At 51.5% G+C, this 18,010-nt stretch overlaps 2 protein-coding genes across 8 annotated transcripts in view; one reads left to right on the forward strand and one right to left on the reverse strand.

Moving 5' to 3' along the window:
* Positions 1 to 11,571, forward strand: part of SFTPB (surfactant protein B) — a 41,974-nt gene extending 30,403 nt beyond the window's left edge. Inside the window, exons 1-11 of one of the 7 annotated variants that reach the window (XM_025453810.3) lie at positions 1,866 to 2,014; positions 2,359 to 2,486; positions 2,856 to 2,927; positions 3,312 to 3,437; positions 4,067 to 4,216; positions 4,470 to 4,559; positions 6,656 to 6,839; positions 7,011 to 7,162; positions 8,037 to 8,117; positions 8,626 to 8,710; positions 11,095 to 11,571. In XM_025453810.3, coding sequence (XP_025309595.1) covers positions 1,951 to 2,014; positions 2,359 to 2,486; positions 2,856 to 2,927; positions 3,312 to 3,437; positions 4,067 to 4,216; positions 4,470 to 4,559; positions 6,656 to 6,839; positions 7,011 to 7,162; positions 8,037 to 8,117; positions 8,626 to 8,688 — 1,110 coding nt within the window. In that variant the 5' untranslated portion in view covers positions 1,866 to 1,950 and the 3' untranslated portion in view covers positions 8,689 to 8,710; positions 11,095 to 11,571. Of the gene's footprint in view, positions 1 to 1,865; positions 2,015 to 2,358; positions 2,487 to 2,855; positions 2,928 to 3,311; positions 3,438 to 4,066; positions 4,217 to 4,469; positions 4,560 to 6,655; positions 6,840 to 7,010; positions 7,163 to 8,036; positions 8,118 to 8,625; positions 8,711 to 9,030; positions 10,995 to 11,094 lie in introns of those variants that run through there. The other 6 variants (XM_025453804.3, XM_025453805.2, XM_025453808.2 and 3 more) reach the window with 6 other exon arrangements.
* Positions 1 to 14,743, reverse strand: part of LOC112665067 (antimicrobial peptide NK-lysin-like) — a 104,014-nt gene extending 89,271 nt beyond the window's left edge. The window contains exon 1 of the transcript XR_007403262.1: positions 13,640 to 14,743. The gene's annotated coding sequence lies outside the window, so the exon portion shown is untranslated. The remainder of the gene's footprint in view (positions 1 to 13,639) is intronic.
* Between the last annotated feature and the right edge of the window lie 3,267 nt (positions 14,744 to 18,010).

The following is an 18,010-nucleotide window of genomic DNA, read 5'->3' on the forward strand; positions in this document are numbered from 1 at the left end:
TCAGAGTTCGTGGTGACAGTTGTGTTTGGAGCGATGGGAACCAGAGACCCATCCAGGGACCATGAGGCTGAATTCCTCCTTTGCCTCCAGCGCCAGGGCTCTCTGGAATGGCTGGCTGGCTCTCCGGGTTTCTTTATTTTATGCTCTTGGATGACACAGCTCAGCAGTGGGGAGAAGCCGACCCTCTTCGAGGATTTGATGGGAGCCACAGAGCCGCTATACAGCAAACCCCAGGAAACACACAGCTCTGTGTTGGCTGGGCTGGATGGGAGAGCATGCCGTGTGTCCCACTCCATTCCCCTTCCCCCGGGGACACGGGAACGCTACATCTGCCAGCCTGCCATGGGGGTCAGCAGGAACCTGGGCCTGGTTCTGGACAGTGAGCTGACGGCACAGATGAAGACACCCCTCCCGGGAATGGCCCTCGAACCTCCGTCCTATCTTCCAGGCTTCCTCTCTGTGCGCTGCCGGCAGTGACAGAGGATCCAGGGCAGGGCTCCAGCCCTGGGGGATGGCAGGCAGGCAGAGAGAGGAGCCCAGGCCCCTGAGGGACCTTATGAACCCCAGTCTGTCTGCCCTGGGACAGGGCAACCTGTCTGCCCTGGGATGGGAGTGAGACATGTCTCATGGGAAGCCACGGGCCTCGAGGGATCTTTGTTACAGCTGTGAGGCTACCTTGACCAGTGTACCCAGGGGCCAGCCGTCCACAGACCCTGCTCTGCGGCTCCCTCATCGCTGTCTGTATCCAAACCAGGGGCATCCAGCCGGCTCAGTTGTTGCACACTTAGTAAACCTTTAGCACATTCCAGTTCCAGCTTCCTGATCGGACCCAGCCGCCCTGCTCCTAGGCTTTCCTCCCACATTGACACAGGCTCCCCTCATGGCAACTGACTTTCTCATACTGACAAGCTCTTGAGCCAACAGACTACACGAATCGCTGGGTGCCCTCCAGCGTGTCACCAGACCAGCCTGTGTGCAGGGGCACTAACCCCCGCCCTGCCATCCCCATGAGTATCAGGGGAGCTTCCTGGAGCACGGATGCTGGCAGCCTCCACTCAGTCAGCAGATACACTGATCTCCAGGTGGTGACAAGGAGCTAAGGCTCTACTCCTTGCACAGTAGAGAAGCGTCTGCCCCTTGGTGAGTCTGAGCTTGTCCCCAGGTGTGCTCTGCCAGTGGGACCCCACCCTGCAGCCTCTACCCCTGCCAAGGACACATTCTTTCTCCTAAACCTCCAGCTGTGCCCCACCCCTACCCTGGATGGGGTGCTGAGGTGCCACAAGCAGCATGGCTGGTCTGGGCTGCTCAGGAGCCACTCTGGAAATCGTGTCCCCACATTCTTGTCCCAGACTCTTGGGCACTTGTGGGGTTGGTTGGTTTCATGGAAAGGTTCCTCTGAGGAATGACAATCACGTGTCCATAGAATCAGAGGAGTTCTCTGGGGAAAGGGGAAGGAGAGGGTGGCAGGTAGGAGGTCCAGGAGTATCCCGGGATTGCCCCTCCAGGGCTTGCCCTGGGTCAAGAGCAGGGCAGGAAGCTCTTAAGTGCATTGCTCAAGAGTGGAGGAGGCTTAGGGGCTGGGGAGGCAGGGGAGGGGGCTCATTCTGGCTACCCTGAGCTGCCTCTCTTTCCACCCCCAACAGCCCAGAGACATGGGGTCACATGTGGACACTCCAAAGCCCCCTGCTTACAGGCCGCCATGAGACCATGCCCATGAGACTGACAGCAGGAAGAGAGAGGCAGCAGGAACCAGGCAGCAGGCAGGAGATGGTGGGTGGGCTGGGAGAGCGTCACTGCTCAGAAGAGGTAGGGATCAAAGTGCCTGGAGGGCTCTCCAGGACAAAGGCAAACACTGAGGTCCCTGGGCCTCCCATACACCCTGCCCCCACACATCCCTGGTCAGGTATAAGGGCCCCCACCCAAGCAAGGTATCCAGGCTGTGGAGGTGACATGGCCAAGTCACACCTGCTGCTGTGGCTGCTGCTGCTCCCCACACTGTGTGGCCTGGGTGCTGGTGAGTCTCCCCAGCCTCTCCTCACCTCCCTCTCACCTGGGTCCAGGTGTGGAGGAGACTTCCCGTCCATCTCCAGGTTTCCTGGGCTCTGGCTCTGAGCCAACCATTATCCCTACTTTGTACAATATCCTCATTTCAAGATGAGGAAGCTGAGGTTCAGAGAGGCTACTGGGCTTGTCTAAGGCCACACAGCTCCCAGGCACTGGTGCATGTGGAACCCTGCTGCCTCTGACTCCCGCACGTTTAAGGGCAGGTGCTCCTCGTAAAATTAGAGTTGGGGTTTGGGTGAAGTCAGAGTGCCAGGAGTGGCTAAAGTTCCAGGGATGCTCTGCCCCAAACTACAGCTGACTGGAGTGCCCCATCCTTGGCTTGTGCCCGGGGCCCCGCATTCTGGTGCCAAAGCCTGGAGCAAGCACTGCAGTGCAGAGCCCTGGGTCACTGTCTACAGGAAGTCTGGGGCAATGCAAGAGCTGTGAGTACCACCCGTGGATGCACTGGGACTGAAGGTCTGGGATAGAGGGTGTTGGGCAATCCTGACGGAATAAGCCCCCTTTAGGGAATGGGATGTGATGAATGATAAGAGAGGATGGGATGGGATGGGATGGGATGGGATGGGATGGGATGGGATGGGATGGGATGGGTTGGGATGGGTTGGATGGGTTGGATGGGTTGGATGGGTTGGGATGGGATGGGATGGGCTAGGATAAGATGACATGGATGGGATGGGGTGGGATGGAGGCAGTTGCCTGTGCCTTGGAGCACTCTATCAGCCTCACGCACTAGAGCTGGGAGCCCACCCCCCATCCCACTCAAGTGCCCCACCTTGGGGCCCCCTCCCCAGGATGACCTCTGCCAGGAATGTCAGGACATCGTCCGCATCCTCACCAAGATGACCAAGGAGGCCATCTTCCAGGTAATGCCCAGATAATGGATGAAGTTTGGGGGCCAGGAGGTGGGGGACAGAACAGGGCACAGAGGTTAGCCCCATAAAGAGACCATCTCCAGACCAAGAGTGAGGCCTGGATTTGCCTGGAGATTCCAGGAACCTCCCAGCTAGAAGAGGATCCTGGGAATGAGCTCAGCAACACAGCCAGAGATGGTCTCTCCCAACGGGGAGGATCCTCCCTATAGCCTACTACTTCACTCCTTGGCGTTCTCTGAACTCTGGTGCCCTGGGAGAGGGTGGCCAGTCTGTCTGGTGGTAGCCATGCATCCAGGGACTCAGGCGGGATAGACCTCAGAGAGGCCAGCCTGACTGTCCCTTCTACAACCTCATTGTCTCCTCACTGTCTCCTAGGACATGGTGCGGAAGTTCCTGGAGCATGAGTGTGACGTTCTCCCCTTGAAGCTGCTCACACCCCAGTGCCATCACATGCTTGGCACCTACTTCCCAGTGGTGGTTGACTACTTCCAAAGCCAGATTGTGAGGGCCCAGCAACCTCGCCTCCAAGCTGCCTCCCTGCACAGTCCCCATGTCCACCCACACCAGAGTTACCCCCACACACAGCCCGACACACACACACACACACACACACACACACACACGCACCCCTACCCGTGACCAGTCCAGAAAACACAGTGGCCCACAGCCAAGTGCCCCGCAGCCCTACCTGCTCAGCTGTACAGAGACGGCCCACACATGGGCTTACAAAACACCCGCCACACACCCCCACACCCTTCACATCGCATACACTCATTCACATACTCATACCACACACTCAGTCTCATGAAGAACTTACACCATCCCACACTCACATACAAGCACACTCTCATACCCATGCTTGCTCTCATCCATTCTCACAGACATAACATGCCTGTGCTCATTCACACATTCCCAGACACCTGCCCAATAGACCCTACGGGGCCCCACCTCTGCCTTTTGGCTGCCCCCACCCTCACCACAGAACCCCAATTCATAGCCCCCATCTAGCCTGTTGCCCCCCATTCCAGGCCCAGAGCCGGTGGCTTTAGGGCAAGCCTTTGAGCCAGGCTAGGCAGGAATGGGTTCCCTCCCACATCCTGACCACCCCCTCACCCTGCATTGTGCCCTAGAACCCAAAGATCATCTGTAAGCACCTGGGCCTGTGCAAGCCTGGGCTTCCAGAGCCAGAGCAAGAGTCAGAGCTGTCAGATCCGCTGCTGGACAAGCTGATCCTCCCTGAGCTGCCTGGAGCCCTCCAGGTGACTGGACCTCATACACAGGTGACAGAGGTCCCCTGCCCCACTAGCCCCTCATACCCAAGAGAGGTGGGACTCCAAGACAGCTCAGGCCACTGCCAAGACCCATAGGCACCTACCCCAGAAAGGGCAGACCCAGAAAGGGGATAAGAAGCTCTAAGCAGGGCCTAAGGCAGGAGGGGTAAAGGGGAAGAGGAGGCAGGGGAGGCAGAGCCTGGAGGATGCCTTCTCCCAGTGCTCAGCCTGGCCTCACCTAAGGGGTGATTCTCTCCCCCAGGATCTCTCTGAGCAGCAGTTGCCCATCCCCCTCCCATACTGCTGGCTCTGCAGGACTCTGATCAAGCGGATCCAAGCTATGATTCCCAAGGTGAGACATCCAGGAATAATGGAGCTCAGCAGGGACTTCCACAGTTCCACCCTCCCCTCCCCTTCCCTCAAATCTCTGTCAGGGGCCAACTGGCTGCCCAAAATAGGAAGGAAGCCATCTGTGCATTGCCCCCACACAAGGGACCCTGGAGTTCAGGCTCAGGCCCCATGGGTGCCAGGCCTAGAGTTTATTCAACCATCATAAAGCCCTCACTATTAAATGCCAGGCATCATGCCAGGCTCAAAGAACAAAAATGAACAAGACTTGGGTCTTGTCCACCAGCAGCTCCTCATCGGATGGCACAGAATCCCAGTTGTCTCTTTAGAAAAGGTGCTTTAGTTTGTCAAAAGGAGAATTTCTGCAGATGGATTCTCCACCCCTGCCTGCACCAAACTTGGGAGTCTTTCAGACCTGTAGTGACCATTGCCCCAGACTCCCCTGAGCCCAAGGCTGCCCTGCCTTGACATGGGATACAACGTGGGGAGGCCCTGCCCCATCAGCCCTTCCATCTGGGGAGGCCACCCAGCCTCTCAGATGCCACCCAGCCCCTTGTAGGCCACCCAGCACTGAGAGCTCACAGCAGCAGACAATGTCCTCTCTTTCTGGAGTTGGTATTGTGGGGGGAGAGGGTTTTTTCACTGATAAGTTCAGAGCAGAGAATTAAAACAGCCAGTAAGAGGGTTGAGCTGGTTGGTCAAGGAGAGTCTCTGGGGAGTGGGGATTCAGAGGATGATGCTCTGGTGGACAAAGGACCGTGATCAAGATGGGGCATGGCAAGCCTAAGGAACAGAGAGCCAAAGTGGCCGCGGCAGGCTGGCCAGGGCAGAGCGGTCAGAGCAGGGGACTGAGGGGCAGACACTGCCTGGCCATGCAGAAATGTCTAAGCCAAGTTAGGAAACACTGGCTTCTATTCATTTAAGATTTTGTTTGTTTGTTTATTTATTTATTTATTTATTTATTTATTTATTTATTTATTTGAGAGAGAGCAGAGCGAGAGAGAGCATGAGCAGGAGTGACAGAGGGAGAAGCAGACTCCCCGCTGAGCAGGGAGCCTGATGCAGGGGCTCGATCCCAGGACCCTGAGGTCATGACCTGAGCCAAAATCAAGAGTTGGACACTCAACCAACTGAGCCACCGGGCACCCCAACAAGGGAGGCTTTTAATGACAGAAGCCATCTTAGCATGTTTGTGTGCCGATGAGACTGGCCAGCAGATGGGAGAAGCAGTGAGGTGGGGAGAGAGGATAATGCAGGGAAGAGTACTTGAGAGGGTGGCGGCAGGGTTCCAGTGCACGAGTAGGCAGGCAGGCCTTGGACAGAGCAGGGACCACTCCTCTGTCATTGAAGTGGGCAGGTGACGCTGAGTGTGGGTTCTGACACAAGCAGGTGCAAGCATTTGGGAGATGTACCCATTTGGAAGGTAATGTGCCCCAGAGACAGACGGTTCACCATGTCCTACTCCCACCGGCACCTTCCCAGCACTGGGGTCAACGGGGCCACAAGCAGGGCTGGAGCCAAGGCCAGCCTATGGCATGCAGGTGCTTTACACGTGTGGGTTGGATGAGTGAGGGAGTGAGCAAGAGTGCTTGCCACCTCTGCCTCTGTCCTTGTCCTTCAGCTCGGAGGTTGAGTGTGGAATCAGGGTAGCCTGGGGAAACTTCTCACTTCCCTCAAAGGCTCCTGAAACCAGGGACATGTTGGCTCCAGGAGCCACAGATGAAAGCCAACCCACCTGCAGGGAAATGTGGCAAGCCCTAGGTCTGCAGGGAGAAGACGCAGGTCCGGTTCCACCTCTGCCCCAGGCCACTATGTGGCCTCGGTGATGCTCACCTTTGTGGTCTGGCTATGCTCCTTTTGGCAATTCCAGAGCCTTCGGACTTAGAGTTGGGATGGCAGCCTGGCTCCTGCACTCACCTAGTGACTGGCCAGGCCCCTCGGACTCTCTGATGCCCAATGTCCTCATCTCTAACCAGCATAATCATTCTCCCTCCCAGAAGGGAACAGGGCAAAACTACAAACGCCTGCCGGTGCCAGGCACACAGTAGATCTTGCCAGGGAAGGTCCCACTCTGCCCTCTCTCCATGCCCCCGTCCCCAGGGTGTGCTGGCTGTGACTGTGGGCCAGGTGTGCCACGTCGTACCCCTGGTGGTGGGCGGCATCTGCCAGTGTCTGGCCGAGCGCTACACTGTCCTGCTCCTGGATGCGCTGCTGGGCCGCATGCTGCCCCAGCTGGTCTGCGGCCTCGTCCTCCGGTGCTCCCACGAGGACAGCGCTGGGCCAGGTGAGCCTCCCGCACCACCCCCCCTCCACTACCCACTCTCATCTGCCCCTCCCCCTGGCCTTGCACTGCCCTCTCCCTCTCCTGTCCCCCTGCACTGCACCAATTTGGACAGACAAGAACTGGATACCTCTGCGGGGGAAGTCTTGACAGTTTTCTCTCTATTCCTCACAGCTCTGGCGTCTCTGCCCAGTGAATGGTCACCCCAAGAGTCCAAGTGCCAGCTCTGCATGTTTGTAACCACCCAGGCAGGGAACCACAGTGAGCAGGCCACACCACAGGCAATACGCCAGGCCTGCCTCAGCTCCTGGCTGGACAGACAGAAGGTGAACCTGGGCAGGCACATGGGGAACCTGGGACACTGGGCCTGCCCACAGTGGAGGGCGGAGCCCAGGAAAGTCTTCCAGGTCAGAGACACACAGAGTGGTCTGACCCCTGCCCATGGGGAACTCAAACAGACAGGACACGAACCAAAAAACACGGAACAATAACACAGGGTGAAACCTGCTAAGGTCAGGGGTCACCTTTGGACAAGAGCATGGGCTCCAGAGGACCTTCAGGCCTCCCTCGCAACCAAAAAATAAAGTCCAGTTATCTATGAGGACACGAATAACACCAGGCCCACTGGAACTAGGGAGCGCCTGGCCTTCTCTCCAGGGTCTCCATCCTGTCTTCGCCCCATCCCTCCTCTCAGTGTCACTCCTGGGGACAAATCCACCCATGGACAGGGCTAGGCTTGAAGGTCCTAGGGTCCCAGGACTCAGGGGCCCTACAGTGAATTCCCTCCACAAAGTCCTGAGGCAAGCCACTGATGCCCTGCCCAGGAGGCAGCTTTCTGCATAGTACTCCCCAGCTCAATGACGTTTAGGGCTCCCCAGTGACTGCCACATCAGGTTACCAAGGCCAGATGAGCTTTAAGATTTCTAGAACTGAAATTTGAGGGGAATGAGAAGGTGGAGGCTAAGATTTGGCCCGTGCACCTGAGTTCCAATACCCTCCATCTCTGTTGTCTCTGGCTTTCCCAACAGAAACCCTCCACTTCAGCCTCTGCCAGCTGATTCACAGCCAGAGCTGCTCCGTGGGGGCGAGGGCTGGACCTCCCCCGGGTCAGGAGGGGGCACTGGGGAGGGGCCAGGGTGGGTAGGTGGCAGAGTCCTGCAGCGGCCGGTGCCACCTCACGTGGTCTTTCTCCTTCCTCAGTGCGAGCAGTTTGTGGAGCAGCACATGCCTCGGCTGCAGACCCTAGCATCCGGGGGCAGGGATGCCCACACCACCTGCCAGGTACTCTCGCCCCCATAGCAGTGCTAGGACTTTCCTCAGCTCCCCAAGCTCCCACCCTCTCTGGTGCATGATCATCAGAGGCCCTGCTCCTCTGGTCCAGGGCAACCCCAGGGGTGCAGGCCCAGGATGGCAAGAGTCCTCCGATTCTATTTAACGTGGGTCAGGGAAAAGCCACAAAAGAATGATCAAGGAGACATAAAGGAAAGGAGGGGGCAGTTTTAAGGAGTGTGGTTTGATACTCATTATGGAATGGGGCTTGTTCGTTGAGCAGCGTGTGCTGCAAAGTGGGTGTTCTGGAGTGAGCCTCCTACCTCCTTGGGCTCTGAACCTAGAAGGCCCATGGCTCAGGAGTGCCTCAAGAGGTCTACAAGGTCACACCAAGAGTACCCATCAGGTGGCAGGCGAGGTGAAAGCGGCCCCTTCCAGCAGGAGCTTCCCGTCCGGCCTCTGAGCTGGGAATGGGGAACAGGGTGCGAGGCCTCAGGCCCTAATGCTGTCCTTATGGCAGGCCCTGGGGGCGTGTAGGACCACGTTCAGTCCTCTCCAGTGTATCCACATTCCTCACTTCTGACAAGGACTCAAAGCCATGCCAGGTGAGTCTAGGCTCCCAGTTGAGGGGAATAAGAGGTGGATGGGTCCTGCACCAATCAGGACAGGGGTCCCTGTGTTCCCCAAACAAGAAGAGGTCATCACTGCTGCTAGCTATCCCATCTTCTCCCGTAGGCCACAACTCAAAGCTCCTGAGGGATCCTGGCAGCACCATCTCAAGAATGGCCTCTCTCACTCCCTCTCCTCAGAATCCCACCCCCCCATCCCACCCCCACCCCTGTGCTAGGCCCAGCTCCCACCTCCCTAGCCCTGCCCCCAGCCTCAGGGGGATCTGCAGCTGATCTTCAGGATTTGATATACCCAGGCCAACCTGTCCTGAAGTGCAGGGGAGACCAGACTTTGCTGCACAATGATGCTGTCCCCTTGGAAGCCAGGAACCCCAACATCATGACTCCTTCTTCCTGAGACACATTTCTCTCTTCCTGGCTGTCATTGTCTAAGTCAGAAATAGTACCTTAGGATGGAGCAGTAGTCAGATGCAGCCTCTGTGACCAGGGGCCTCGGGGCAGGGAAACAACCCTGAGAGGAACAGACATAGCAATTGTGGGCCAGAAGAATCCCTGAAAGCAAACTTGGCCCACTTCACCATTTGCTCAGAGCCATCTCCTAACATGGTGGTCACATTCATCCTGTTCACTCATTTTTTTAAAATGTAATGGGTACCTATGGAATGGCCACGTTTTAGGGGCAAGGTCTATTAACAGCTGTGAATAAAACAATGAACCCCGTGCCCCCCTGGAGCTCGGGCCCAGGTCCAACTCTTCTACCTGAGTGGGGAAGCCCAGGCTTGCTCCTGAATCTCCCTAGAATTGCAAGCCCCTGTGGGAGGCAGTCGGGGGGGAAAGTGTCCGCCCTCAGACCTATCCCACAGGGACCAAATTAACGCTTTCCCTCTACCCTGATGACGGCTACGGGAACCCAGGGGCTGGGGAGCTGCCCAGGAGATCAAGGCAGTCTCCTTTCTCCAGCTCCTAGGGCTTCCAGCACCAGAAGATCTGGGCCTTCCATCCCTGTTGAAACAGGAAAAGCAATGGATTGGCCCAGAAGGCCCGGGCTCTGGTTCCAACTCTGCCATCAACTGACCATGGGTCCCCAGCCAAGATAATGTTGCCCCCTCTCTGGCTTTCATTCTCCTCAGCAGCAAAGTGGGGATCAAATACGGTGGTTTCTGGGATTCTTGGGCTCTTTCACATGACAAGTCTCCTCCTCAAGCTCCCTTGCCCTCTGCCCACACTGGGAAGAAGCCTTCACTCCCACGGTCACCTTTCCCACCTCCTTCAAGCTGATGGGCCACAAGCCCAGAGGTTGTAACCTCATTCCTGTTATTATTCTCACCCCTCCTATCTCTAACCACAGCCCAAACCAGAGCCACTTCCTTGTGAGGTGCAGCCAAGGCAGCACCCTCTGGAGGAGATCCGCAAGAGGGGACTTCCGGCCTGATAACTTCCGGCCAGAACTCACACCCAACTGGAGCCAGGCCAGCTCCCGTAACCCCCCAGCGCTGGGTCCAGGGAACACATCAGCCACATGGCCCTTCCCTGGCTTGATTCCCTTTCATCTCCATGTGCATAAGACACTAGCTTTTACAGTTATTTTGCTAATACTTTCATAAAACTTAAATTCAGGAGAATAAAAAATGTGACCATGAAGTACCGTAGAAGATAGATATACGAGAGCAAACTTTTCTTTAAAAAAATCAGGACATGCCTGACGTGTGAAGAACAGACACAGCAGGGCTCAAGCAGGGTTAGGAGATGACTGGACAAACTTTCATATCTGAAATGTTCTGCTGCGTATAAGCTATCACTTTAAGATGTAAAAAAGGGTTTTCTTTTTATCTTTTTAGAAGGCGAGCTTCCAAGTTTTGGTCGAAATTCCATGTGATTCCATTTCTGCTATAGCTTATCTCTTCAAAATTCAGTTGGGGCACACACTAAAAATTAGTTCCTGTGTAATCCAATGCCTGTAACAATACTAATAAAACCTATTGCTTCATAATAAAAGGAAAAAAGACAGTCATTTAAAATGTCCCTGAACGCATGGCTGGACCAGGCAGCAACATCACTCTCCTCCTTAGGAGAAAAGTAGGCACCCCCATTGCCTCTCCCTCTGATAACTGCTTCTGGCACAGCCCCTGCCTCTCACCCTCCCCTCTCCCAAAGAGCCCATTCACTGTGATGAGATGAGGTAGTTAGGGTACCAAAAAAATCAAAATATACAACAAAAACAACAACAAAATTAAATAAACCTTTAACTTTAAAGACTGCAGTGCCTGGAAATGTCCCTTTACTTACAAAAGAACTTTTTTTTTATTATATGTCTTATTATGAAAGAAATACGTGTTTATTATAGAAAATTCAAACTGCAGATCAAAAAGAAGAGGAAATCACCCACAATCCTACCAATCTCAGGAGAGGACTAGAGCACACTTTGGCATTGAGCTACAGATATTTCCAATCCATTTCCCCCACATCTCCACCATTCAAGCTCCAGGGGGAAACTTTCTATACAACGTGCTCTTGCAGAAAGGATGTTGTACACAAATCCTTAGACTCTGCATTTGAACATTTAAGTGGATTTTTGTAAATCGATAGCAGACTCTTGTCTTGGAAACCATTATTTCAATTGTAAGATCAAAATCCCTGAGAGAAAAGTGTTTTAAATTTTTTAAAAACTTGGGGAGCCTTGGTGGCTTAGTGGTTGAGCATCTGTCTTTGGCTCAGATCATGATCCCACGGTTCCACATTGGACTCCCCACGGGGAGCCTGCTTCTCCCTCTGCCTATGTCTCTGCCTCTCTCTGTGTTTCTCATGAATAAATAAATAAAACCCTTTTTAAAAAAAAATTGTTTTAACTTGGCTGGGAAAATGACGAGACAGAGCCTGGGGTGAGGCAAGCATGGAGATGAGTTCCTGAGGATGGAAGAGAAGCTTTCATTCAACAGGAGTCAAGAAGGGACCAGCTGGTGAGAGGAGAGAACTGCAGGAAGTGGCTATGGCTGACACTCAGGGGGTCCCTGAGACATGCCCAGCATCCTGCACCTCCAGAGCAGGGTGGAAAGGAAAAGCCCCAGGAGGTGTGACGGCCTAAGAGCAGAGAGGACTTATTCTTCACTTTTCAGGGCATGAGGAGAATACAAGTCCCTTAGAGATGGCAGCATGACATCAGAAAGAGTGCAAAAAATAGCCTTAACGAGGGACTTAGCAGACAGGCCTGGGGACAGCCTCAGAGAGTGCCCCCTGCATGATGCAGAAGAGCAACCACACCCTCATGGCCCAAGAGGCCATCAGAATCAGCTCTGGACAAAACGGTGGGCCTGTAAAAGCCCATGCCTGGGGACAAAGCACTGACAGATTTCATGGATCTTAAGAGAAGCAGAAGTCAGACATGATAGCCCATCCCAGCACAAGGAGATGGTGACCTGGAGGACCAGGGAAAGCATAGTCATCAATACCTCTCCTCATGATGGGGCACTTTGTAAATTAATCCCAGAGAAAAAGGAAGTAGGATCCAGTTGTTAGTAACCCAAGAGGGGCTGAGTATGAAAAGAAGGGGCTGGGTACCTGGGTGGCTCAGTCAGTTGAGCGATCAACTCTTGGTTTCAGCTCAGGTCATGATCTCAGGGTCCTGAGATCAAGCCCCAAGTCAGGCTGCGTGCTGGGCATGGAGCCTGCCTGGGATTCTCTCCCCCTCTCTCTCTCTCTCTCTCTTTCATAAATAAATAAAATGTTTTTTAAAAAATAAAAATAAAATGTTTTTGAAAAATAAATTAAAAATATAAACAAAAAAGGGCTCACTTTCAAATGGAAGAACTGTATTTGAGGGCTTAAGAGCCAAAATGAGTTCAATTATAAGACAATAGAGATAGCTATTTTCATGTCCCCCTGATTAATGACTGAGATTTAAAATTCACAACACAGGGAATCCCTGGGTGGCTCAGCGGTTTCGCGCCTGCCTTTGGCCCAGGGCATGATCCTGGAGTCCCGGGATCGAGTCCCACATTGGGCTCCCTGCACAGAATCTGCTTCTCTCTCTGTCTTTCATGAATAAATAAATAAAAGCTTTTAAAAAATAAAAAAATAAAATTCACAACACAATCATTATAACTTTTTTTTTTTAAGATTTATTTATGTATTCATTCAGAGAGAGAGAGAGGCAGGCAGAGACACAGGCAGAGGGAGAAGTGGGCTCCACGCAGGGAGCCCGACACAGGACTCGATCCGGTGTCTCCAGGATCACGCCCTGGGCTGCAGGCACCGCTAACCCGCTGTGCCACCGGGGCTGCCCTTTTATAACATTTTATTACAGATAATTCTAAACTTTTTCTGCGCATATACAAAAATAAATATAACGGGGGTTTTTTCTTTACATTCTATTTATCTATTCAAAAGAGAGAGGGGCTAAGGGAGAGAGCAGGCTCCCCTCTGAGCAGGGAGCCTGATGGGGGTGCTCAATCCACGACCCTGGAATCATGACCTGAGCTGAAGGCAGATGCTTGATTGAATCACCCAGGCGCCCTTAGATGTAACAGATTTATAAAAATGGAAACATCCTATACATGCTGCTTTGTAAATTGAACAACTGCTTTGTTCATTTAGAAATAATCTTCCCAAGGGTGCCTGGGTGGCTCAGCTGAGTGGCGGGCTATTGATTTCAACTCAGGTGGTGATCTCATGGGTTCTGGGATCAAGCCCCATCTCTCTGCACTCAGGGAGTCTGCTTCGGATTTCTTCTTTCCCTCTCCCTCTGCCCCTCACCCTGCTTGTCCTGCTTGCTGAAGGCAGATGCTTAACCAACTGAGCCACCCTGGCATCCTGAGAGGTATTATTTTTCTTACCAGTAAAAATACATTAGTTATATTCATTTCTTTACTGTCCTGTATATTGCAAAATTCACCGTCATATGTCTTTTACCTTTAGGTTGTGCTTTCCATGTATCTGTCTTTTCCTTTGTGATTTCTGGCTAAAAAAAAACATTAATTTCACTTCTTTTTCATGTGTGGGTCAGATCAGTCAAAGCCGAGCGCTCCAAAAGCAGAAGCATATGCTGAGATCATAGCCATACCGACACATGACCCCAGTTCAGACAGCAGTGGTGGAAGCAAGCCACATGTCACCCACAAAGTTCCTGAAGCTTCTGCACACATGACAGGCAGCTCTGAGCAATGTACCCAACCGTTCAGGCAATAGTGTCTATTGTCAACATCTTGAGCATGTATAAAGAGACAAAATTGGGATGCCTTGGTGGCTCAGTCAGTTAAACATCTGTCTTCAGCTCAGGTCATGAACTAAGGGTCCTGGGATGGAGCCCCATGTCGGGCTCCCCTGCTTCTCCCACTCCCTCTGCTTCTCCCCTGCCCTTGCTCATGTTCTCTCTCTCAAATAAATAAAATCTTAAAAAAAAAAAAGGGCAGACAAAAATCATGTGTGCAAAAGGACACAGAGAACACAGAGTTAGCACTATATCATTTGCTCAATGAGCATTAGCAACTGACTCTTAAGTGCCAAGCATTTCCCTAAGGTTAGGACCAAAACAAACAGTTTCTATCTGCCCTTTTGAAACTTATAGTTGGGAAGACAAGCATTAATCATAGAATCACAGGGGGGAAAAAAAGAATACCTCAGGTGTGGTACATGCTATCACTCAGAGACACACATGGTACTGAGGTATGAGAGGTCAGAGGGGTGAAAGAAGAGCAAGTTAAAGGGGAGAGAGCATCCCTAGCAGAGGAAGCAGATGGCACAAAGGCCTGCATCTTCGAGCAATGGAACGAAGGACAGTGGGCCTGGGATTGAGGACCAGTAGAAACTTCCCAGAATGTGAGGCTGAGAAGCTAAGGATTTCCATCTAAGAGCCAAGAAAGAGGGGATCCCTGGGTGGCACAGCGGTTTGGCGCCTGCCTTTGGCCCAGGGCGCAATCCTGGAGACCCGGGATCGAATCCCACGTCGGGCTCCCGGTGCATGGAGCCTGCTTCTCCCTCTGCCTATGTCTCTGCCTCTGTCTCTCCCTCTCTCTCTCTCTCTCTCTCTGTAACTATCATAAATAAATTTAAAAAAAAAAAAATAAGAGCCAAGAAAGTGTCTTTAGTGGGAGACTGGGGTGTGAGGGAGAAATAACTTGGTTAGGTGTGTATTTTAATGGATTGGAGGAAAGAGTCAAGGGACAGGGAGAGGAGACCTGTCAGGAGACCACTAAACAGACCACTAAACTTTATCTGGCAGGGCCACTAAACAGAAATCAGCAACAGCTTAGACTAGAATGACAGTGGCAGAGGGTCTGTGCAGAAATCACATGGATTCTGGAGAACTTCAGACTATCATAAACTCAATCAGATGGTGACTCCAACTGAAGCTGTTGTCCCAGATGTAATGTCTTTACTGATAATAACAGCAAGGCCCTGGTCCTTGGCATGCAGCTTTAGCTTCTTTTTCTCCAAACCAATTGATACAAATCACCAGAAATAGTTTGCTTTTATCTGGCAGGGCCAACAGCACACTGTCACACTGTTGCCTCACGATGACATCAACTCTCCTCTGCCATAATACTGTTCACACATCTTGATCATCTTGACATTCCATTAAACATCACACTAGTCCTCTACACTGATGACATTATGATACTATCCAATGAGCAGGAAGTGACAAGTACTTTTTTTTTTAAGATGTTATTTATTTGAGAGAGAGGAGAGAGTGTGTGAGCAAAGAGAGGAGCAGGAGGAAGGACAGGAACAAGCAGACTCCCTGAAGACCATGGAGCCTGATGTGGGGTTCTACCCCAGGTCCCCAAGATCACAACCCAAGCCCAAAGGTCAGATAGTCAACCGACTGAGCCACCCAGGCACTCTGTCACAAGTACTTTAGATGTCTTAGTAAGACAAACAAGAGGGTAGAATTTAACCCTAAAACAATTCAGGAGCCTGCCACCTTAGAAGTTTCTGGGGGTCTACAGTGTAGTCTACAGTTATGTCAAGATATCTGTGAAAAAACAAGCTGCTGTACCTCATATTACCTACCACCCCACCACCACCACCACCACCACCACCACCCTACCATCTGCCCCACCTGCTTGGGCAGGTCCAAAGAAAAAAGGCACAACATACAATAGGCTTTTTTGGCTTTGGAGACAACATATACCACATTTGAGTGTGCTGCTTCAACCCAACTAGCAACAGCTATAGAGCTACTACTTTCAAAGGGAGGCAAGGACAAGAAGTTTCCACAGATGTTTAAGCAGCAGAATAGATTACTCTTCCACTTGCACCTGATGATCCAGGATGGCCAAGATTTTGAAGTGTCCTTAGCAAATAGGAACACTGCATGGAACCTCTGGCAAGAACCAACAGGAGAATCACAGTGCAGAATTTCAGGATTCTGGAACAAGACGATGCCCTCATCTTCTTTTTTTTTTTTAATATTTATTTATTTATTCAGCAAGAGAGGGAGAGAGGCAGAGACATAGGCAGAGGGAGAAGCAGGCTCCATGCAGGGAGCCCAACGTGGGACTCGATCCTGAGTCTCCAAGATCACACCCCTGGGCTGTAGGCGGCGCTACACCGCTGCGCCACCGGGGCTGCCCTCATCTTCTGCAGATACCTATTCTTCTGAGAAATAGCTTCTGGTTGGCTAGTGGGCCATAGCAGACTGACCATCTAAACATAAGCTATCCGGTGACTATGCAAACTGAATCTCCACTCATGAACCTGCTATTGTCTGACTCAACTAGCCATAAAGTTGGCCATGTGCAGCTGCAAGCTATCATTAAATGGGTAGTGTATTGAGCCAATCTCAGGTCTAAAAGGCACAATAAGTTACATGAGCAGGTGGCTCACATTCCTTGACACCAACTCCTGTTGTGTTGCTTCCTAGGGAGTTCCTTCAGACCAGTTGACCATGAAGACAAAACTCAGGCTGAGTTACAGATAGATTTGCATAAAATGTAGGTACACCCTGCAAGTGGACAGCTGTAGCACTTTATCCTCACTCAGAGTGACACTGAAGATAGTAGAAAAGGAAAATCCTCTAGTGGGCCTAACTGCAAACAGTCTATTGGGTTGTTTACTGTATTTGGAGTGTGAGATGGCCAGAAGTACAGATTTCAACTAATTCATGGGCAGTTGCCAATGGTTTGGCTGGATGGTCAGGGATTCAGAATGAATAGGATTGTAAAACTAGTGAAAAGGAAGTCTGGGCACGAGATATAAGGATAAACTCTAGAATGGAATGGAATGGAATGGAATGGAATGGAATGGAATGGAATGGAATGGAATGGAATGGAATAGAATAGAATAGAATAGAATAGAATAGAATAGAATAGAATAGAATAGAATAGAAAGAAAGAATAGGAGAATAAATATAAATGTATATAATATACTACACTATATCCTACATATATACTACATATATCATAGAAATAAAATATATATACTATGAAAATAATTATTTTGCATATGAATGCCCCCCAAAAGTCATCTGCTGCAGAGGAGACTCTTAATAAGGTTTACACAAGTGACATGACCTATGGAATGTCAGCCAGTAGCCTCTTTCTCCAGTGCTTACTCAATGAGCTCATGAGCCATGGTGGCAGCAATCGAGGCTATGCATGCGCTCCACAACCCAGGCTTTGCCATCTTGATCTGCGTAGAACTTCTGCCAAATATCTAATTTACTGACAGCAGGAATTAACAGTCCCCACTACTCCTTGTGGGCAGCAGCCAGCTACCTGGTGCAGGCTGATTATATCTTCTATTACGGAGGCAGAGATCTGTCCTCAGAGGAATAGAAACACATTCTGGATATGCATTTGCCTTCCCTACCCATGTTTCTAGCAGCACCACCAACCATGGATTCTCAGAATGCCTTATCAACTATCATAGCATTCCATGCCACATTGCATCTGGTGAGGCAACACTTTTCACAGCAAAGGAAGTGCAGCAATGAGCTCATGCTCATAGATTTCACTGGTCTTAACACATAGACCATCACCTGGAAGGAGCTAGTCTCACTAAAAGGTAGAAAGGCTTACTGAAAACTCAGTTACAGTACCAGTTGGTGCTCATTTTATAGGCTACAGTATGCTCTGAATCGGAGAACATTATATGTGCTTTCTCTCCTATTAAAATACATGGGTCTAAAAAAACGAGTGGATATTGATGTGACTTTTATTACACTTAGTAACTTTGCAGAATTTTGACTTCTGTTCTAGCAACCTAAACCTTTGCTCGTTTAGAGGTCTTAGTTCCCAAGGGTGAAGGTTTCCACCCAGGAAACATGGTTCCACTCAATTA

The sequence above is a fragment of the Canis lupus genome, chromosome 17 (assembly GCF_003254725.2).
Source record: "Canis lupus dingo isolate Sandy chromosome 17, ASM325472v2, whole genome shotgun sequence".
Taxonomy (NCBI): domain Eukaryota; kingdom Metazoa; phylum Chordata; class Mammalia; order Carnivora; family Canidae; genus Canis; species Canis lupus.